Here is a 23,905-nt window from a genome sequence, read left to right as displayed (position 1 = left end):
AATACTGTGTCCAATTTTGGGCCCCACACCTCAGGAAGGACATATTGGCACTGGAGCGTGTCCAGCGGGGATTCACACGGATGATCCCTGGAATGGTAGGCCTAACATATGATGAATGGCTGAGGATCCTGGGATTGTATTCATTAGAGTTTAGAAGGTTGAGGGCAGATCTAATAGAAACTTACAAGATAATGCATGGCATAGAAAGGGTGGGCGCTAGGAAGTTGTTTCCGTTAGGCGGGGAGGCTACGACCTGTGGGCACAGGCTTAGAATTAGAGGGGGTAAATTTAAAACAGAAATGAGGAGACATTTCTTCAGCCAGAGAGCGATGGGCCTGTGAAATTCATTGCCACGGAGCGCAGTGGAGGCCGGGACGTAAATGTCTTCAAGGCAGAGATTGATAAATTCTTGATCTCACAAGGAATTAAGGGTTACGGGGAGAGTGCAAGGAAGTGGAGTTGAAATGCCCATCAGCCATGATTAAATGGCAGAGTGGACTCAATGGGCCGAATGGCCTTACTTCCACTCCTATGTCTTATGGTCTCCTGTTTGGAGAATATGCTGTCTGGTCCTATACTGTTCGATAAGGTGAAGCAATCTTTTCACATCTATCCTGCCAAGTCCTTTAAGATGTGTATGTTTCCATAAGGTCACCTCGCATTCCAATGAGAACAGCCCAATCTACCTAATTTCTCCTCAAAAACCAGTCTCTCCACACCTGGTATTAGCGTAATGAACCCCACCTGCACTGCTTCTAATGCTTCTTTCCTTATTGTTCAAAGTATTTGAGCTGTGACCTGACAAGCTCCTTATGCAACTGTAGCAAAAACTCCCTACTTTTAAATTCAATTCACTTTGAAATAAAAGGCCAAAATTTCTGTTGTGTTTCCTGGTACCTGTTGAACTTAGATGATAGAATCCCTACAGTGTGGAAAACAGGCCCTTCGGCCCAACAAGTCCACACTGACTCTCAGAGCATCCCATCCACCTCTACCACTCTAACACTATGGGCAATTTAGCATGGCCAATCCACCAAGCCTGCACATCTTTGGACTGTGGGACGAAACCGGAGTATCCGGAGGAAACCCAAGCAGACACGGGGGGTAAATGTGCAATCTCCACACAGACAGTCACCAGAGGGTGGAACTGAACCCAGGTCCCCGCGCTGTGAGGCAGCAGTGCTCACCACCGAGGCACCATGAGATTCATAGACAGGGACTCCCAAATCACTCTGATCTGCAGATTTCTGCAGTCTTTCCCCATTCAGAATAACATTCAGCTCCTCTATTCTTTCTGCCAAAGTGCATAGCCACAAATTTTCCCAAATTATATTCCATCTGTCAAGTCTTTCCTCACTCACTAAACCTGTCTATATTCCTCTGAAGACTCTGTCATCTTCACCATCTGCCTTCCTACCTATTTTTGTGTCATCTGAACAGAGTTTATATCTGTCTCAGCTGAACCTTACCCTGTGTGACTCTATTCCAATTCCTTTATGTGGAGGGAAAAGAGGGATGTTAACATAGTACGATGCTGGTAAGCAGGCCTTGAATATTATTTCGGAGGTTTCACAAATGCTATGGATTAAACTGTGTAATACAGTACTTTGCCTTACTTTCCCTTCTTATGATAAGTTGTACTAATTCTGCAACTTTATACTGACAAAACTGTTGGCCACAGTGACAGATCTGCTTCCTTTGTTGGAAAAAGATTCCTTTATGCTCAAAGTCAGTACCATTGATTATATTTGACAGCAAACAAAATCAAAATCACAAGCAGGATGTTTCTAAGAAAAAGCATACACACAAAAAAATCAACTAACTGTGGCATTTGAAGCTAAGTCAAATGGGCAAATGTAAATAATTATGCCCATTGTGTGGGATTTATTGTTGATCATTGGAAAAACCCATCTAGTTCACTAATGCCCTTCAGGGAAGGAAAGTGCCATCCTACATGTGACTCCAGGCCCACAGCAATGTGGTTCACTGTTAACTGCCCTCTGGGCAATTAGGGATGGGTAATAAATGCTAGACTAACCATCTACACCCTCATCCCGTGAATGACTAAATAAAAATCTTAGTTAGCACTTAAGGTCAACCTGGCCTTGAAACCTGAATACCGCTTCTCTCTCCACACAGAGAGAGCTGCTGAGCTGCCAGAGCTGCTGAGTATCTCCAGCTTTTTATTACATCAGCATTAACAATATCATCGAGGGGAGGGTGGGTTCTGGAGTCACATTTAGCAGGCAGGACAAAAATGGAAGGTTTCTGTCTGACAAGTTATCAGTGAATCAGTAGGGTTTCTATGACAACCTGACAGCTTTGCATTGACAATGGCAGCTTTTCATTTCCAGATGTGTTTTAAATGAGTTGTGAGCTCCAGGTAACTGTACTTTGCTGTGTCCAAAATTGTTGTGTTACATGCTAATAAGAAGCCATTACATAAAAACATTGCAATTATTATGCTATATTGTTGAAGAGGAAAGAGATTTATTAATGTGAGAGTGGATGTGACAACCTCTTGTCAATCATAATATTTCTGACAGAAAGCTAGAGCAGCCAGACCTTATTTATGTTACATTCTCAGAAGAATGTCAATATTAAACTTAAAATACAATTACCTGGGAGCAATGTACCTTTTGAGAGGACCTAACCAGTAATTACAGTAACTGAATCAGCAATGGGTTATACCAGACCTATTGGGAGGCATAATAGGCAGAAAGGACCTCCCCAGTCCACAGCTACACTTTACTCAGCATCTGCTTTGTCATTCAGTTTCCATAAAACTGCACCAAGCATGAAGAAAGAGTGAATGCAAAAAGACATTGGTCGAGTTCAATCTTTCATATCATAAATCCTCGATGGCATGTTTGTGTTTCGCTGAAACTTTTTGCTGCCTTCAGAAGCTACGCAAGAAACAAACACAAATAATCACACTCAATGCCTGAGATAACAAGGTGTGGAGCTGGATGAACACAGCGGGCCAAGCAGCATCAGAGGAGCAGGAAGGCTGGCGTTTCCTAGGCCTGAAACGTCAGCCTTCCCGCTCCTCTGATATTGCTTGGCTCGCTGTGTTCATCCAGCTCTACACCTTGTTATGTCAGATTCTCCAGCATCTGCAGTTTCTAATATCTCTGAAACACTCATTACCTGACAGTTTAGCCATACAAAGAGAGAAGATGAAAGCTCTCAATGTTGGGAAATATGGGATTAATCGTAACTTTTATCCAATGCACATAACTGGTAATATTAGATCGCCTTCCCATTCTAAAACTCCTCCCAAATTTCTGTTCAGTTGTTGACAAGTCTGCTAGGTACATGATATGTAGTCAATTCATTAACACACGCTCCACACAAAAGACAAAGATTTAAATTACCTCAATTAAACTTGTCCTGAAGAAACTCAAACCATTAATGCTTTTCTCTCTCCACAGACCTGTTGAGTTTCTCTAACTTCCGCTGCACTTTTTGCTTTTATTCTAAAGTCTAAATTACTTCTCATGAGTCCCACACCTGACGTAGGGCTTCAAATGACTAACAAACTGGGAGAGGATGAGCAGGTGCTGTTAGACAGTAGTTTGTCAGTAGCTCACAGGGCTACGCTATGATTTTCTGGCAATATCTTGGCCTCATCAACTTACAGCTGTGATGAGCTCAGGCACCTTGCTTGACCTATAGATGAGGAAGGAGAGATCATACCCACAGTCAGGAACAGCCTGAGTGAATATATAAGTCTGGGATCTGGAGCATAATCAATCAGCTTCACATGGTCATGAAGGAGTAAGTAATATATGCTTGGATTTTAGGGAATTCAGCGCAGAGGGGAAGAGGTGTTTTTTTGGGTGGGGTGGTGATGGTTTTAGCTCATAACTTGTAAAGTTTTATTTTTAACAGGAGAAATTGAAACCCAGAATCACAGAGCCAGCAGGAAACAAACACTGATGTTGGTAATGGCTACTAATTTGAACATATGTTGCTTTCAGATTAAAGGTGTACAGGAGAAATATCTAACAGGTTAAAAAGCCAAAAGATCTGTGGGATATTTTAAAAATAACCTAATTAAGAACCAAGTAATTAAAATAGAGAGGTAGGGCCAAGCGATTTGTTGATGGAGCTGGTGAACCCCACTGTGGTTCATAGTGGCTACATCTGTAGGAAGTGTTGGTTGCTTGAGGAGCTCCAGCTCAGAGCTCATAAACTGGAGTCTGAGCTTTGAACATTGCAACACATCATGGAGAGGGAGAGTTACCTGGATGTTTTCTTCAGGAAGCAGTCACACACCTTAGACAAACTTGCTGGTGATGTTCCAATACATCCTTCATCCATCTAAGTGATCAGAGACAATGGATTTTGATGCTACTTTCTGAGGAGCTGAGCATATTGTTGAGGTGCATCTTGTAGATGGGACACACTGCTGCGATGGTACAACAGGGATGGATAGAGTGACCATTGAAGGTGATGGATATAGTACCAATCAAGTGGGCTACTTCGGTCCTGGATGATGTCATGCTTCCTGAGTGTTGTTGTAGCTACATTCATCCAGGCAAATGGAGAGTATTCTATCACACTCCAGATTTGAACTTTATAGAAATTGGACAGGTTTTGGGGAGTCCTAAGTTGACACAGCCACAGAATTCCAAGTCTCTGGCCTGCTCTTTATAGCCACAGTATTTATATTACTAGTTCAGTCCAGTTTCTGGTCGATCATGACAACATACTTCACAGTGATGTAGGCTTAGATGTATCTGTACTCTGTTACTAAGACAATTTCTTTTTGAAATCAAGAAGCAAATAACCTAAAAGCTAGTTCAAGCCCCAACAAACCTGCATTCAATCTCTCATGGCTCTCAAACATTGCAGGTAGTGTGCATTGCTGCATAACAAAGGCATTGTGCACATCCCGGGATATGAATGAACATGCACGGGCAATTTTATGAGAGGTTTTTATAATTGAGTTTCACTCTGTTTGGCATGGCATGGGTTACAGGCTTTATACATGGTTTGACTGTCTAGCTGCTAATGAACTGAGATGGCCTTGATGAATTTCATTGTTTAATATCCTCTAAGACCATCACAGGATGATCACTGGATCATCACAGATCCAGAGCTTGAAGTTATCAATAAACTGCACTCCCATAGCTCAGTCTTCACTGATGGGTAATTACTGAAACCAAGTCTTTTCCCATACTCCAAAGTAGGAGAGGCATTTCCTCTAAATTGTGAGGCTTGATTTTGTCCTGACTAAAAATTTTACTCTCTCCAATTTTTGTTAAATGACGTTACCTAGTCAGTTTTACATTGCCGTCTGTAGAATCTTCCCATCTGAAATTGCTCTATTTCCTACATTCCAAAAATTTTTATACTTTTGTGGAAGTCATTTAGGAGTTAAAGGTGCCCTTTTAAAATGAGGTCTTCCTAATTATTGTTACGAGTGACTGAACAACCTGAGTTGTCCTTCCGCTCAAAGGTTTCAGCTCCTCTCGTAATTGCATTTAGTTAATGTTGGAACCCAATGGGAAAACCCATCTGTCCCCACATTGTAAGCTGACACTAGAAATACAGTAGCGACTTTGAAGACTGAAGACATGGTCTGCGAATGGAGGGTTTCAACAAAGGCGCAGAAATGGAAACGGTAAACAAGCTGATGCGTTGTCAAATAAGATAGAACATGCATATTCTCTGCCAAAACAGCCACATGTCAACAACAACTCAAGTAGCAATTTTGCTTTGAGGATTAGAGGGAAGTACATCAGTGCTATTAAGCTTCTCCTATGTCTACATTATAAGAATGAAGTAAGCACTGGAATGGGGTTTGTGTTAACTCAGCAAAACACCTTCTTTATAATTATGATTCCACTTGAATCCACACTGGAAACAGAGCTTGCTTTCTCGAAAATCCTGCCTTCCTTGTGCAAATCTAAACTATGCTCTGCAGGAAAGGACTTGCCAGGAATTCAGCAAATGCCACCACAAGGCTTGGGGTCTTTAGTGGATCTATTTTGGAAAATTTACTCATGGCTTGTTCTCCTCATTCACAAGGTCAACATTGATCGCTCATACCCGTTCACAAATTGGCAGCTCAAAAGGTTAAGGGAGTGGATTTTCAGCTTGGACTAAGTCAGGAAATTTCCCAGTTCAATGCATCCATCTCAGAAAAAATGCACGGGGATGCAGCAACTCTTGTTTATGGAGCATGCGGGCATGACGCTGGGTACGTTAGCCCCAGACCCAGTCAGAAGTCCCTCAAAGGGACTGCCAAGTGGGCTATTTAAAAGGCCCACCTTGCAATTTTGTCCCAGCTATTTGTTTGTATCAGGCTGCCTGGCCCCTGCCCACCCCATCATCCCCTACCCTCTCCCTTGCTGTGACATGGAGGCATTGGTGTTGGACTGGGGTAGACAAGGTCAGGTAGTCCAACAGGTTTACTTGAAATCACCAGCTTTTGGAGACTTCACCTGGCGAGGGCACAACAATCCGAAAGCTTGAGATTTCAACTAAAGCTGTTGGACTATAAACTGGTGTTGTCTGACTTCTGGCCTTGTCTACTCCAGTCCAACACTGACACCTGCACATCATGGCAAGGGAAAGGGTGGGAGGTGATGTAGTGGGTGGGCTGTTGGACTACAACCTGGTGTTGACTGACTTCTGACCTTTTGCTTGCCTGTAGAAATGGCATCTGCTAGAAATGGGGCAGACACTCCTGATCATTTTTTAGGATTCTGAGTCTTCACAACTCTGTGAAAATTGGGCTCATTGTTAAGCTTAAGCATTAAAATTGGAGTGCCAAACTCTTACCCCACTCTGACGAAATAAATGCTTACTTTTGACATTAAGATGCAATTAATGCTCAGGAAATGTCTTTATCTATAAGCTGGATAAATGAGGGAAAACAACAGATCATGTGGAGATTGAGATGATGTAGGATGTGAGTAGGTTTGTGTGGTTTGGTTCTGGCGTTGCAAATTCTAACCAACATGCAACTCCACATAACTTCATTTACAAAGAGCAGCTAGTCAACTGCCCAGTTAAGATGGTACATAGTGCAGGCTTTATGTGAAAAACAAACATTGCACTTTGATTTTTGCAGCAGTTCTACTGCGTCCTTATTAGTATAAAATAGCAAACCTGGAGCTATCCCTGTGACTAGGTTACAAACATGCTTTCAAGAACAGGAGCATTACATACCCATCAGTCTTCAAGTCGTTATTCCCATGAAAGTTCATTGTGCTAACTTACAGTAACTATTGTAATTTAACATTGATACACATCCACTCCAGCTGCACATCATCCATTGTAGTGAACTGCTATAAACAGAGCTGGAAAAATTACATTCCCCATGTTAGTTTGAAATCTTTGATGTCAACTAATGTAAAAATAGCCCTATTCTCATAGCATGCAAGAATAGAGTGATTGGAGAAGCCAGGATTGCTTTTCACAGTGGAAATTGCGAAGGGGAGGCTGATTAGAGAGGTTCAAAATAATGAAGGATTTTTAATCGCGTAAAACAGCTGTCACCAGAGGATGTAGATTTAAGATCATTCATTAATGATCAAGAGCAGAGACGAGGATCCACGTGCTTTTGCAACTTACTATGTGGAGTGCACTGCCTGACAACATGCTGAGAGCAGATTCAAAAATAGCTATGAAAGGAGAACTGGGTAAATAATTGGAATCGAACAACTTGCAGAGCAATGGAGAAGGGGTAGGGGAATGAACAGTGCCAGATGGCTGTGTCAAGGACCCTGAATTGGTATGATTTTTTAAATTCACTCTCAGAATGAGGGTGTCTCTGGCTAGGGCAGTGTTTATTACCTGACCCTAATTGCCCAGAGGAAGGTTAAGAGTCAACCACATTGCTGTGGGTCTGGAGTCACATGTAGGCCAGACCTGGTAAGGATGGCAATTTCCTGCCCCAGAAGGATATTTGTGAACCAGATGGATTTTTCCAACAATTGGCAATGGATTCATGGTCATCATTAGACCCTTAATTCTAGATTTTTATTGAATTCAAATTTCACCATCTGCAGTGGTGGTGTTTGAACTTGGGATCCTGGAACATTACCTGGGTGTCTGGATTAACATGATGTGGAGGTGCTGGTGTTGGACTGGGGTGGGCAAAGTCAGTAGCTACACGACACCAGGTTACAGCCCAGAGATAATGGGAACTGCAGATGCTGGAGAATTCCAAGATTATAAAATATGAGGCTGGATGAACACAGCAGGCCAAGCAGCATCTCAGGAGCACAAAAGCTGACGTTTCGGGCCTAGACCCTTCATCAGAGAGGATGAAGGGTCTAGGCCCGAAACGTCAGCTTTTGTGCTCCTGAGATGCTGCTTGGCCTGCTGTGTTCATCCAGCCTCACATTTTATCAACCAGGTTACAGCCCAATAGGTTTATTTGAAACAACAAACTTTTGGAGCACTGTTCCTTTATCTTCACTTGATGAAGGATCAGCGCTTTGAAAGCTTGTGATTTTAAATAAATCTGTAGTTGCTGGAAAAGCTCTGCAGGTCTGGCAGCATCTGTGAAGGGTCACCAGACCCAAAACATTAACTCTGATTTTTCTTCACAGATGCTGCCAGGCCTACTGCGCTTTTCCAGCAACTTCGGTTTTTGTTCCTGATTTACAGCATCTGCAGTACTTTGGGATTTTATTATGTTGGGCTATAACCTGGTATTGTGTGTGACTTCTGACTTTGCCAGGATTAGCAGTCCAGCAATTATACCATGAGGCCATTGCCTTCCTGGTGATGCAACAAGGTATCTTGTGAACCAATTCCATAAATGTAGCATTATCCAACATCACCATGCGTTAACCATGCCTAACAATTTTAAGTTTGAATCATTGACATAGTAATCTACACATAGGCTCCACACTGTTAGTTTTAGACTTGCCAATTAAGCTGACTACAATGAGCCATTTAAAATTAACAATACTATACCTTTATCACAGTATTTTAAATGGTTGTCCCGGATGTTGGATGTATTGCTTAAGTCCTGAATCTGGTGTCTATGGTCAGGATTTGGTATTTTGAAATTAGGTCTCTGAGATGGCATCAATACTGCCCATGGCTGGAACCCGTCACCAGACATGACTACATGCTTCCCAGCTTGTTACATATACGAGCGCAAGGTTATGAGTTCATCAGTGAGCTGGAGGAAGTAAATGAGCTCCTGCACTCTGCAAGGATACATAATGTCACCTTTTCTTTGCTGCCTCACAGTCAGAGGAGCATCACTCATTCTTGTCCGGCATCTCAGAATTGCTCACCAACTGCACAATGTGCAGTCAAGGGCTCCCACCCACCTCATCCCCTCAAACTGCTAACACTTCCTGCCCGTTGCACTTTCTACTTGGGACAACTCACCTTCCCACCTCGGCTGTGCTCATTCCCGAACTGCTCCTATATCCGTTCCCGTCAGACTCAATCCTCACTGTCAGAGAAACTGACCCACAAGCTTGCTGGGATGGCCAACACTGGGGTTGGGGGAGATACCGAGTATAAAAGAACTTCAGGAAAGGGCTGTGGAAGGCGGGGATTAATTTTGATGGGGAGACAGGAACGGTCCCGGCAGCCCAGTAATCAACATTACACCCAGCTCTTCTGGTGAGCCAAGTGAAACACATCGGTCTGCATAACTTATTCTCTATCCTCAGGAACTATTTACCTCTGCGTCTCTTCTGCAGGCACAAGGGAAACCCAGTTTAAAAGGGCTCAGCCCATACCCCTCGCCACCTCTGAGGAGCCTGTGAATTGTCGAAGGTGCAACAGCAAGAGGTTCATCTGCAACTGCTTTTGGTGGGTATTCTAGGGTATAGACCAAGGGGCACTAGATGCTGAGCACACTCAGACTTGTGCCTTTAGCTGGGGAAGGAAGCAACACCCAAAATCTCTGAGTCAGAGAAGACCAGGCTCCTACTGAGCCCCACGCAGAAGCTGCATTTCTGGACTCAGCCATTCAGAGACATGGTCAGCCTGTGAAAGTGGCAGCGGGGCATCAGGCAGAAACCCTCACTCAGCCGGAATGTAGGATCTTCTCATGCCCATGTTAATGCCATTGTGGTCCCTCCAGCTTGCCTCCATAGATAGGGTGGAGACCCAGGTCCAGCAGAACAACCAGTGGCTGCCCGACCTGGTATCCTCCCACAGTCCGAGGTTCTGCAGGTTAGGTGGATTGACCATAGGAAATGCAGGGATAAGGCAGAAGGGAGTGGGTCTGGGTGGGATGCTCTTTGGAGGGTCAGTGTGGACTTGATGGGCCGGATGGCCTGCTTCCACATTGTATGGATTCTGTGACAGGCCCCAGAATGGAAAGCTCTGTCAAATGTCTGGCATTATCAAAAGGTACATAACATCTATGCCACGAGGTGGGCAACGGTCAAAATTACCATTCCAGTTTACTCCAAGTGTGGATCCAAATGGAAAGGAGTAAATTCATACTCTGTAGCCCTCGTATTGTCAGCGAGGATGCAATTAAAGCTCACTGCTTTCTGCAGGAGTGCAGGGATGGTGAGGGCTTGAGGTGTTTAATGATAAGGCTCATGATGGTAGTATTTAGCAGGGAGCAGACTCCCTGACGTGACTCAGATGAATTTGACACAAGGACTGTTTTAGGACAAACGTACAGGAGTCTATGGTAGTGGAACTTCCCACGGTATTCCAGCTGCTTCCATGCTAACATTGGTCTGGTGCAAGTTGCTCCACGGATTTTACCTGTCACAGAGTTGAGAAGAACAGACCCACTGTGGAAAGGAGGGGTGGGGAGGCAAAAACCAATATTTAACTGTCCAGGTATTTCAAACAGAAAAGCAGGTTAAATCTGGAGAGATAGTAGGAACTGCAGATGCTGGAGAAACTGAGATAGCAAGGTGTAGAGATAGCAAAGTGTGGAGCTGGATGAACACAGCAGGCCAAGCAGCATCTTAGGAGCACAAAAGCTGACGTTTCGGGCCTAGACCCTTGTACAACTGGGTGAAATATTTTTGGATTTGATTTATTCCTGTCAAATGTACCTAGGTACGGTGAAAAGTTTTGTTTTGCATGCCTTATTACAGGCAGATCAAACCATAAGTGTATTAGAGCAATAGAACAGAGCAAAGAATACAATGTTACAGCCGCAGAAGATGTACAAACATCGATATTGATGTGAAATTTTAAATTTGAGAGGTCCATTCAAAAGTCGATTAACAATGAGAAAGAAGTTGCACTTGATGCAGAGGGCGGACAGCAATTGTGTAAATCAAATAGTTTCCAGAACAAAGACATTCCCTTCCCAGCTCAGTCATCCTGGAAGTGGAAAGTTCCAAGCTTGTATCTGAGCTGTGAAGGGTACCACACACCACTGTGATGCTGAACACTCAGTCTGAGGTGTACTGCATGACACTGCTTGACTAATCCCTGCTTCAGAAACTCACCTTCAGGAGACCCATGGTTTGTACATAAGAGTTAAGGACAGTGAAATCCCACAGCGATCCTCAGTAACTCCCTGAAACAATCCAATAGCAAAGATATTCGGAGCGACTGTCATCATAGAACATAGGAAAGTACAGCACAGTACAGGCTCTTCGGCCCACAATGTTGTACTGACCTATTATCCTACTAAGATCAATCTACCCTGCATGTTACTATCCTCCATGTGCCTATCCAAGAGTTGCTTAAAATTCTCTAATGTATCTGACTCCACTACCATCACCGGCAGCGCATTCCACACGCTCATCACTTTCTGAGTGAAGAACCTACCTCTGACATCTCCCATTTGCCTTCCTCCAATCACCTTAAAATTATGCCCCATCATAATAGTCATTTCTGCCCTGGGAAAATTAACTGCACAATGGTTGCACAATAACGTTGGGGTTACTAGAATAGGATTGCTGCACAGGTGTTCATCCAGCACAGGCATGTGACACAATGGCACAATGGAGATCCTGTTTCATCTTCTGTGCAGTTCTGTTATCTGCAGGTAACTGCAGTTAAGCCTGGAGTTCCTGTTCCAAGCAGAGTTCTCCACCTCCATGGAGGCTGTTGTCCTGATGTATTTCCCTTTGGAGTTTATCTAACAGCTGGTAGCAGCAGCTGTTGCTGTTGATACAAGTAAAGGGTGGAATACCTTTGACAACATCAAGGTTATGTCCTCGCAGAGGTTAGTCTCACACATAGACCAGAGCGTGCACCATGTGGTTCTGCACTGTGGTTCTTGTGAAGACAGTTCCTTGCTACCAACATTACAGGACCTTTGTCATATGTATTACTGCTGTCTGACCCTCTAGCCTGACAGTCCCCCTTTCTGTGCTCATTAGTCATCCTGGTCTCATGTAAAGTTGTCCAAAAACATCTCAAAAGTAGACTTGACATGAAGTAGCTGTCATAAGGCTCTCCAATGTGTGCATGTGTGATAGAATATGTTTGTCCTGTGCTATGACCAATGGGGAAGATTAGGTTTCGAGCCAATGTCCATGGAAGAAGAAGCAGCATCAGGCCATTCAGCTCCTCATGTCGGCTCCTCATAAGATTGTGGCATTCTCTTCCCAGCTCAGTCGTCCTGGAAGTGGAAAGTTCCAAGCTTATCTCTGAGCTTGTGAAGGGTACCACACACCACTGTGACGCTGAACATTCAGTCTGAGGTGTACTGCATGACACTGCTTGACTAATCCCTGCTTCAGAAACTCACCTTCAGGAGACCCATGGTTTGTGCATAAGAGTTAAGGACAGTGAAATCCCACAGAGATCCTCAATAACTCCCTGAAACAATCCAATAGCAAAGATATTCAGAGCGACTGTCATCATAGAACATAGCAAAGTATAGCACAGTACTGATCTCACTGTAATCTCAAATCTACATTCCTGTCTACCCTTACTGTTCACTCCCTCACTCTATCTCTACCTGAAAAATATGCAATAACTATTCTCCAGCCACTTTTTGAAGAAGACACTCTAAAGATTCAAGACCTTGAGAGAAAAATGTTTGCCCCATCTCCATTTTTTCAATGAGTGACTGCCTGGTTTTTAAACAGTGATCCCCTGGTGCTAGATTGCCCGATAAAAGGGAATATCATTGCCATATCTAGCCTGTCAAGGTCCATTTGAATCTTGTAAATTTCAAACAAGTTGCCTCTTACTCTTCTAAACTCCAGCAGACATAGCCATACTCTGTTTGAATTCTGTCCCTTGTAAGACAGTCCACTGATTACAGTTCTGGCTTCATTAACTCTGAGCTGGGAGTTCACTAGGTATAAATCAAAGTACGCTCACTCAAGTTCACGAGATCAAGTCGAAACTAGATGGTACAAAATAAAGGCTTTTTTTTAGTCAGCCTGTTTGGACATGCTACAATGCTACCCTCTTGCAAATGGGACTTTAATTCAAACCATCTCTCCCAGAGAGAGATTAAAAAGCAATGTGCCAGATACATTAACCAATGCAAACCAAGTTAGGGGAACATCCCCTATGGGGCAACGCAACAAAATTCAAAATTCCAAAAGAATCTAACAAGTTTCATTCAAATTATAATTAGTGGAGATGGGGTGATCGTGTAGCCCAGCCCATGTGCCCACCAGTCAGAAAAGGTGTGACGCATATTGTCAGATATCCTTTCCAAGGGCACCCAGACATAGACTTCCCCAAGGAAGTGAGGCAAGCATTGAATGCAGTGAACCCCTCCACAAGCTGCTGACTAGACCCTATAATGGCCACTAAAGACCTATGGGACCCTGGGTTGACATGTTAAGTGTCAATTGAAGGCAGATGGATAGAATTGTGTAATCATTGGGCTCCTAATTCCTTAAGTAGTCTTGCAGCAGACATCACATTCCAGTCCTGAACGATGAACCCCTTCAAAAACAAAACATTGCTCAGTCCCTCCCTCACCCCAAATGCACTTTGGGTGCTGTTTGTCGATTTATCAATGAAATTGATCATTGTGCAGTTAATTTTCAAACCAATATTGTCAGCGTTAGAATTGTGCGTTTGCTGCAATGACTTCCAGACTCTAACAGTGATCCACAACAATCACCACGCCTCCCAACCATCATATCCTTTCCTGTATTGTGATTCCTGTTTTTTTGATGATCGTTCACTGTCTTTCCATTTTGTTTGGTCCCCTTTACATTACCATTCATGTCCCTCCTTCCCATCCCTTCACCCCTGACCTTACGCTCATCAAGATGCTGTAGAGCAGGAAATAAATTCTCAAAAAAACACCAACTCTATCCTCAATCCTGGATGACTTTAGGAGAAGAAAATACTCATCTGCCTCAATCCATTGGGTTTAACAGGCCCCTAAAATGGACTTTACACACAATGCTATATTTAAAGGGAACTGAAAATATTTCACAATGTAAACACAGCATTTTGAATGTTTGACAATCAGTTGATGTTGCACTGCAGTCCAGTCACAAATCAGAATCTATGGTATTGACTGTGAACAGGAATCATTATCATTGAATGTTTATGTCACTGTGCTCTTTGCAAGATTGATGAGCAAAATGGAAACAAAATCCAGAGGTAATATTAGTTTGATGTTTTGCCAGGTGTTTGATTCTTGTTACAATGCTTCTAGTTCCTTGAACATATTCGAAGAATTCAATATATTTGAAGTTTTAAAAACAATGTTCTTGCACTCTTGAGCAGCTTGAAGCTGGACTTATCTTCCTTTACTGTCCTTTCATGTTAACTGTAATGTCATAGTCGTTCCTTATTAAAGCCAAAAGTCATTGTTGCAAGAGAGGATTTAACCATCTTACCTTGGCGTTCAATGGTACTACTGACTTTCCCAACTATCAACATCCTGGGAGGTGACCACTGATCAGAAAGTGAACTGGACAAGTGATATAAATATTGTAGTGACAGGTCATGTCCGAGGCTGAGAATTCTGCAGCAGGTAAATCATCTCCTGTCTCCCCCAAACCTGCCCTCATCTACAAGGTACAACAGGAGTGGGAAGGAATACTCACCAGTTGCCTGGTTGAGTGCAGCTTCAACAACACTCAAGAAACTCCACAACATTCACAAAAAAAACATCTTTAAACACATCAACACAGTGCGGAGCTGCAGGAACACAGCAGGTCAGGCAGCATCAGAGGAGCAGGAAAGTTGACATTTCGGGCCAAGACACTTCATCAGAAATGGGGGCGGGGAAGGGAGTTCTGAAATAAATAGGGAGAGAGGGGGAGGAAGAAAGAGGATGGATAGAGGAGAAGATAGGTGGAGAGGAGACAGACAGGTCAAAAAGGCAGGGATGGAGCCAGTAATGGTGCGTATAGGTCAAGAGGTAGGGAGGGGACATGTCAGTCCAGGGAGGATGGACAGGTCAAGAGGGCAGGATGAGAATAGTCAGTAGGAGATGTGAGTTAGGGGTAGGGTTAGGGTTAGTGTTAGGGATGTGTTGGGACCCTTCTTCAGCATTGGCGAGAGGGAAGGGAGCTGGGAAATAAACAGAGGGAGGTGCTGTGGGGCTGGGAGAAGGTAGGTAGGATGGTGATAGGTGGATTCAGGTAGGGGGTGGTGGGGATTGGTCAGTGGGAAGGATTGAGGTGATAGGTGGAAGAGATGAACAGGCTGTGTCAGGTCAAGAAGGTAAGAGGGAGGATGTGTGGAGAGCTGGGGATAGGTAGGTGGGGTGGTCATAGGTTGGATGCAGGCAGGGAGTAGTGGGTCTAGCCAACAAAATAGCACAGTAACAGCAGTGTGTATGCATGCAAGGTATACTGTTGAATCGTGTCAGACTTGACAGTGAGAGCCTCTTTTAATAGTGCCTTCCAAACCTGCAGCCTTTCATTATTGCATAGATCACCCATCAGCCAGGCAATATACCTTTTAGGGTAAACAGATGATCTAACAATATGGTAATGATCCTCTGTAAAAGTACCTGCCTCACCTTCAGCAGAAACAGCCTGCTTGCTATTACTGTATCATTGCTCCATGTGGTCAGTAGACACAGAAATCAGACAATATGTCAGTCTGAGATCTTAGAGTAGGTTAATACATGATGTAGCGTGGGCAGGAAAAATGGAGAACCCAAATACTTAAATGGAGAAAGACTGCAGAAAGCAACAGAGCAGAGGGATTTAAGTCCCTGTCTATAAATCATAAAAAACTAGCATCCAAGTTCCGTAGGCGATAAACAAGACAAATGGAATGCATAAGCTAAAGTTTAAAACATACCTCTTAAGTGGCATTATGAAGTTGAAATTAGGATAGGAATTTGATTAGAATTTAAACAAGACAAGTGGTATATTCCATTCCTTTTATTCCAAAAGGAATGGAATATAAATTTCGGGAGAATTTACTACAAATGCCAGAGTACTCTAAATACTTTTGGGCCCCTCAACTAAGGAAGGATGTATCAGAATTAAAGATAGTCAAAAAGTTTCCTAGGCTGATCCCATGTGGATCTGTCTCATGATGAGAGACAGTAGATTGGGCCAGGATCTAGAAGAATGAGAGGTAACCTGACTGATACATAAAAGATTCCCAGAGGACTTTACAGTGTAGATGTTGGAAATTTTCCTCGTGGGAGAATCGAAGACCAGAGCGTGAAATCTCAGAATAAGGGGTCGCACATTTTAGACAGATATGGAGGAATTTCTTCTCTTGGAAGGTTGTAATCCTGAGAAATTCTTCACCATAGAGGGCTCTTGAGGCTGAGTCTTCAAGTATATTGAAGGCTGAGATAGACAGATTTTTAATTAGTAAGGGAATCAAGGGTTGGGGATGAAAGGCAGACAAGTGGAATTGAAGGTTATCAGATCAGCTATAATTGCATTCAATGGTGGAGCAGACTCCATGGCCTGAATGTCCTAACTTCAGCTTCTATGTCTTATGGTAGTTACTAGACATCAAGACACCTTTCTCAATAAAACTCGAATCTTTATGATTATAGACTACAGCGACAAGCATCTAGGGAATACTCAGACGATATTATGCTGGCAGCAGTGTTTTACATAAAATCACATCAGCCTTTAAGACTAAGAGGCAACACTGCATTGTAACACAATCACTTGCAAGCGCTTTTCCAGTTCAACACCATCCTGATTTGGAATTACATCATTGTTCCTTTATGATCGCTAGGTCAATGTCCTTGAACATTCTCACTAACAACCCTGTGGCTGTCTCTACACCACGTGGACTGCAGTGGTTTAAGGTGGCAGCTCATCACCATCAGATAACAATGAAGAACTGTAGTGGCATAGCCAGTGATGCCAAATCCTGCAAATGAATTAGCAACAGAAATGAACACTGTTCCCAATCAATCCTGAAATGTCCCCAAAACAGTAAGGGAGCAAGTCACCATACATCAGTGAAGGGATTTGTATCTCTAAGACTCAGAACTCAAGTTTTACATGAATCACATCTTATTCTTTTTTTTGCCATTGTAACTGTTCTACTTCAAGGTCATTGTCATTACTCATTCTTTTTCCAGTGTCACTGCAGCTGCTGTTATTCAGTTCCCCTGGTTAATGTTCTCTACACTTATTTTTGCTCCTTTCTCTGTGACAGCTAGAAACATTAGAGCTTCCTCGGAATTTGGCCTGGATAGCAAGTGCCTTCAACAACTGTCCTCATTATACTGTTTGAAAAAATACAGAATTTATGATGCCTTTTATAAAGCTGAAACATGGCACAGAATACTGCATTTGGCTTGACTGGGATATAACCCTGGCACAACTGAACACTGGCACCTGCCAATCTCCCTCCTGGTCAGAAACCCACGTTCCTTCCGAAAACCCTAAATCAATTTTGTGGCCTGCCATAACTATCGACTTCTCAACATCAATTACATCATCAGTCTTGCCAGCAAGATTCCCATCACATACTAAAATGAAAACAAAATACAAGGCCTGGCATTCAGAACTGGAAGGAGGCCAAGATGACTCTTTCACTCGGCACGTCTTGGTGAAGATGGTGGTGAGCCGTTCGGCCTTGTTTTGTGCATTGCTGATCCTCTACCATTGGCATTAGATGCCTTGCACAGCTTCCTCCTCCAATTCATGGTTTCGTTGCCAGTGCCATTTTACAACTGGATGCAGCAGGATTGCAGAGCTTTTATCTGACCAGTTGGTTGGAGGGTTGCTTAGCTTTTTACAGCAAGTTGCTTCTGTTGTTGACATGCTACTCTTCTTTTATGATTCCTCAGGTAGACATCTCATTTCCAGGTGTGCCTGGTGCTGCACCTGGCATGCTCCTCCTGCATTCCTCATAGAATCAGGTTCAATACCCCAGCTTATACTGATTGAGGAGGTGATAGACAATGGTGGAATACAACTTTCAGTCCACAGGTCACAGAGGATGGAACCACATTTCTCTCAGCAACATTTTTCTGCTCAGCTTGGAGCAAAGTCTAACCCCATTCAAATGAAATCAACTTTTGTGTACTTTGCTTCACTGTATGATAGAAACATGTTGACCCACAAGCTGTGAATCATCCTGACAAATGATCTTGAACATCCATTCAAGCACCTCAAATGCACAGATGCAGCTTTCCAGTGTACAGCCCCACTTTTATCCATGGGACTGTTCATTGCTAATATATCATTGGGATGGCAAAATTCAGATCTAAAACTGTCGTTTCTAATTTCATAAGTTTGTGCCATCTTCTGATTGTGCTGATAATGTCTGAAAGTGTGGCTTCATATTTGTATTCTTCTTGTATTTGTTCACTCCAGGCTTTTGATTTTTTTTTTCCCGTTACCTTTTCAAAAGAAGTTGCCACTGTCCCGAAGCACCACAGTGCTGCTCTCTCATGAGACAGTAAGATGACTAGTGGTGATTTCATCTGAAGGTCACTGTCCCTCAGGTGACGGGCGTGGGTGAGAAGATGGATCCTTCATGTTTCTAATAGTTGCACCCTTTATTACGCAGGTGAGGAGAATGGTAGTACAATCAGTTCACAACGTGACCCATTCCAATGCAAAGAAGTCCTCAGAAAACACTTGGTAATGATTCTGGTAGCTAATTGCCTTCTTTCTGATCTAGCATCCAGAATTCATCCAGTCTGTTCTTTGAAAGCATGAAGGAAATTTGAAATGTCTTGGCTTTGGGACAATGTCAGTGTAAGCTCACATACCAAGACAGTGTGGCAATAGTATGTTGGATTTATTTATTTTCCTGAAATAAATCTGTGCAATGCCAGTTTAATGTGCGTTGATACATTCACTTGCAAAACATGCATTTTTCAACATGATGCAAATGTCATGCAAATTTACAAAAATGCATAAGCTAAAGTTTAAAACATACCTCTTAAGTGGCATTATGAAGTTGAAATTAGGATAGGAATTTGATTAGAATTTAAAACTTCCAGCATTTATGTTCAACATCCAGGTCCTACTTATTGGGTTAAATAATCAGTACATCATGGCACACAATTAGTATTTGAAATGTCAGAACCGTTCTCAGCCAACATTTCAATAGAATTACTTTCCTTTAGTGGGTGTTGTGGAACTAGCGGGGCTAAAAGGACATGGGCATTCAAACATGCCTTTATCATCACTTTAATGGAATGAAGGTAAAATTGGCTAGTACCCATATATGCTGGGTTCAGACTTGACATCACAAGTACAGGATGATCTTGTGAAGTTAAAGCCTCTAACCACTCTTGCAAGGCAAGGGCTTTCAGTAATAATTACTTCCCCACCTTCAATCAGACCCAGTACATTGTTGACACGGCTACACCTGATGAGAACAGGCATATCGACTGAGCAAAGAACAGATGTGTGGATCACTGTTCTGTTTACTGGTTAAAACAATCCTCCTTTGTCCAACATTATTAGAATTACAGGTGCCTCAGCCATTCCTTTCTGCTGATTCTGCAGGTTCCAACTAATTGGCAGCTTTCCATGATGTGTGGTAGACATCAGTAACAAAGGTCTAGAGCAGATATACCCCAGCACTGGCATCAAAATTGGTAGGCTAATTTCAGGTGCCAGTAACATTATGAATAGAGAGATCAGAAGTATTGACAGTATTGAGAACGAAAGCTTTCATGCAAGATGAAATCATAGACCCATTCTTTATAAACGAGTTTATTATTTTTATCGTACAGACATTAAGTTAATCACTCCTCTAAGACTGGAGTCTAATAGAGCTGCAAATTAAACTATCCTTGCATACAATCTGGAGGTCAGTGCTATCCAAAATCTGAAATGATACCAAAAGCTGCAAATTTATTGAGGAGAAAGTAGGCCACTCTCCCAACATTTGTTTGTATGTCCCACTAGAAAGCATTCTTCAGCCTTTTCAATCATGTTCACTCATTGATAGCGATGAGGGAATGAAATACAAATCTAAAACAATTGCATGGGAAAACAGAACAATTGAGGTTTGATTTGGACTGAATGGAATCTTCAAAAAGGCACAAGGCTGTCAAACAAGTTAATGTACAAAATGTCACGGTGTACCAGAATCATTTTTTTTTATATTGGATATTTCCTTCCAAATGATGAAGTCTGATCAAATTTTACTTTAGCATTACATTAAATTGCTGTTGTTTATAATCAGCTCAAGCTTTCTTCATCTACTTCTGTCAGCATGACTTCCTATTCCCTCCAGTCATGTTTATTTAGCTTTCCCTTAAATTCCACATGGGTTCAATATTCTCACAATTCCATACGGGTCTAGAATTCAATTACTATTTTTGATGCTAATTGTAGGCCATTTATAACTCACAGCATAGTCTTTACAAGAAAATGTTTGGTGTAAAAATGCTGGATAATCATTGTGATCCAATTTCAAGCAGGAGATATGAAACCTTTGTGACGCTAAAATTCTACTTCTTCCTTAATCTGATTAATCCCAAACATTAAGACAACATTGAAAACAAAATCGATAGTTCATCAAAAACAGTACAATTGTCTACAATGTTCTCATAAAATTAGCCCCTCAGTGAGCCAATGTCTAAATACTTGCATTTACAACTCCTTCATTATCAGCTCATGGTAAGGTGCAGCTGACAGTATTGCTGATGTTATAAGCAACTGACTTTTGGCTGTTGTGTCTGTGTTAGACACACAAACGGTGGCTCAGCGAGTTGTAATCATAGAACCCCTACAGTGTGGAAGCAGGCTATTTGGCCCATCAAGTCACCATCAACCATCTTAACAGCATCCCATGCAGACTTACCTCCTTACCCTATCCCTGTGACCCTGCACTTCCTGTGACTAATCCGTGTAGCTTGCACATCCCTGGACACTATGGGCAATTTAGCATGGCCAATCCATCTAACCAGCACATCTTTGAATTGTGGAAGGATGCCAGAGTACCCAGTGGAAACCCACGCAGACATGGGAAGAACATGCAAACTCTGCCAAACAGTGCTAACCACTGAGTCAACATGCCACCCCAAATTGTAAATTTCTTGTATCTATTGTGTCTAGTCAATTGGTAGCACATACATTACATTGAAAACACTTTTGCATGGCTGACACCATTCTTCAAAAGTCAGGACAAGTAGAGGCTGCTAATGTTAATATTTCCAGGAGCTCCCTTGTCAGGAAATGATTACAAAGCACTGCAGGGCAGACACTGGCCTACGATTAGCATCAAAAATAGTAATTGAGTTCTAGACTCATATGGAATTCTGGGGCCACAAAGCAACTGAGGTGAATGGTAAAGATGCATTTAAGGGAAAGCTCGATAAACACAACTAAAGGAAAGAGGAATTTATGCCAATAGAGGTAGATGAAGGAAGCTTGTGGTAGCATAAACCATTTGGAAAATCATCTTTCTTTGCAATTCTATTTAATCAAACCATGTAAATTACTGCGGCTCACTAAAATGGCGCTGCAATAATTTCAATAAACAAATTTGAAAGAAAATCTCACAGCATGTGGATGATCTGCTCTACCAGTTTGCTTCCTACGTGATAATGGTTAATGCTGCCCTCATTTATAATAAAAAAACACTAAAAACAGCACATACATGTTGCAGAATTATTTCTTCCTTTTACTCTGCTAAGGGAACCCATTCCTAATATAACCACTCAACAGCTAACTTTAATTGTAAAAGATTTAAGAAATAACAATATGCAATCATGAGGCAAGAGGTATTAGTGCAGATTCCTTTAGATCTGTTGATGCAATAGTAAAAATTCAAATCATTTACCTTCCATTACGTAAACCAGAGATCCCACATCACCCTCTTTGATAATACAGCTGTCCTTGCCATATTCTACTGGGTACATGCAGTCCACAATTTCTTGAATCTGAGACAACTCCAGATTTTTCATGAAGTCATTATCCAGGATCGCTTCCTTAATCAGTTCTTTGGACCTAAAGTCAAAGAAATTACAAGTTATCAGCAGGAATTCTACTGAACAGAACAACAGTCACAAAAAGAATTGAACCCTTTTGACATAAAAAAAAGTTTGCAAACTCCATCCAAATAGGAAGGCCAGTAAATGGCATTTATGACAGGTTGCTTACAGTTAACATTGTGCTGGTTTCAACATAGTTGAGAGAAACTAGGATGGGGCAATATTTTGAAAATGGGAGTCTTCCATTTACAATGGAGAGAAGAACATTTTTTCTCTCTCAGGTTTTGAAATTCTTTTCCTCAGGGATTGGTGAGGGCAGAATAAGTGAATATTTTTAAAACGGGGTGAAGAGGTTCTTCACTAACATGGGAGTCAAAGTTGATCAGGGCAGACAGCAATGTGGAGCTCAGTTCACAATCAGATCAGTTGTGATTTTATTAAATGGCAGATCAAGCTCAAGAGGTTGAATGTTTTATTTTTGCTCATAAGGCATATATTCAAATGTTTGTACAATGGTCTGGGAATAAAGCTTGAAGATGTCAATGTAAACATCTGTAGCTCTTCATTGATTTAAATGCACTTCCTAATGGTGATTTAATTGCTTTCATCTTGACTAATGTGCCTAATTTAATGTAGAATCTCAGTACAATAGAAATCAACTATGGCCATGCAAAATACTATCAAACTGGAGAGATAAACATCGACAAATTTTACCGAGATAAAAATTACCATAAACAAGATGTTAAAATATCAGCCTGTACAATGGCGCAATGGATCAGGCAAATAACAGCCATGTATAGAATAAACCAGAGAATAACCCAGTGCAATAGTTTGAACTGGGTACAATCATTACTGATAGCATAAGTCATCTTGAAAAGTACAATCAATAAAGTATGTTCAGAGTCCACCAGCACCGTCTGTAGAATTCAAAGTGTAGGCACATGTAAATACCAATGTACTGTGTTCTGTTTAGAGTAAGGAGTTGTGAAGGGACTCCAAAGACTGAAGGCATCAAAGATGGGTTATGCAAACAAATATGCAAGCAAGGAAACAGTCAGGGTTGGGCAAACCAAACAAAAACTACAAAAAAGTCATTGGTCCTTGAGGTCTATAGCATTGAACTTTAAATACTTGCAGGCTTAAAGAATCAGTAAATTAAAACTCAACTGGTAGGAAGAACTTGCATTTAAAACTTTTCTCCCTTATATTTTCTGATTGCTGGGACAATTGCAGCTTTCAAGACATATATTTCAGTCATGACATTAATGGCTAGCAGTAAAGATGAGGAAATAAAAAGTTAGGGTGAGATCAACCATGATCATTGTGCTGTTTAATTTCTCTCTGGTATACGCAGATTGTTAATTGTACTGTACCATCTCTCTAAGATTGCTGAGCAGTGTTCCAATCTGCATCTTAAGAGAGCATTGACTGTTCCTGTTATTCTCTGCATAGGAATATGTAGATTGTTGCACAGTTGGCCACCCATGTGGTTTTGAGGGAAGATCAGCAATTTCTGAATTGAATAATTAAGTGACATACATTCAAGAGGTTGAATGGCCTAGTCCTATTCCTAATGTTCACACAGCACAAGGTTCACATCTAACCATGTCTCTGAAATGCATTTGCTGTTATTTAGACCGACATTAAAATTTATCTTCC

At 42.0% G+C, this 23,905-nt stretch overlaps 1 protein-coding gene across 3 annotated transcripts in view; it reads right to left on the bottom strand.

Moving 5' to 3' along the window:
• prkg1b (protein kinase cGMP-dependent 1b) overlaps positions 1-23,905 on the bottom strand; it is a 716,840-nt gene that overhangs the window by 509,067 nt on the left and 183,868 nt on the right. For all 3 annotated transcript variants that reach the window (XM_059653149.1, XM_059653147.1, XM_059653148.1), the window contains exon 2: positions 22,096-22,262. In XM_059653149.1, coding sequence (XP_059509132.1) covers positions 22,096-22,262 — 167 coding nt within the window. The remainder of the gene's footprint in view (positions 1-22,095; positions 22,263-23,905) is intronic.

This window comes from Stegostoma tigrinum, chromosome 20, assembly GCF_030684315.1.
Source record: "Stegostoma tigrinum isolate sSteTig4 chromosome 20, sSteTig4.hap1, whole genome shotgun sequence".
NCBI lineage: Eukaryota > Metazoa > Chordata > Chondrichthyes > Orectolobiformes > Stegostomatidae > Stegostoma > Stegostoma tigrinum.
This window is presented reverse-complemented; position numbering and strand designations above follow the sequence as displayed.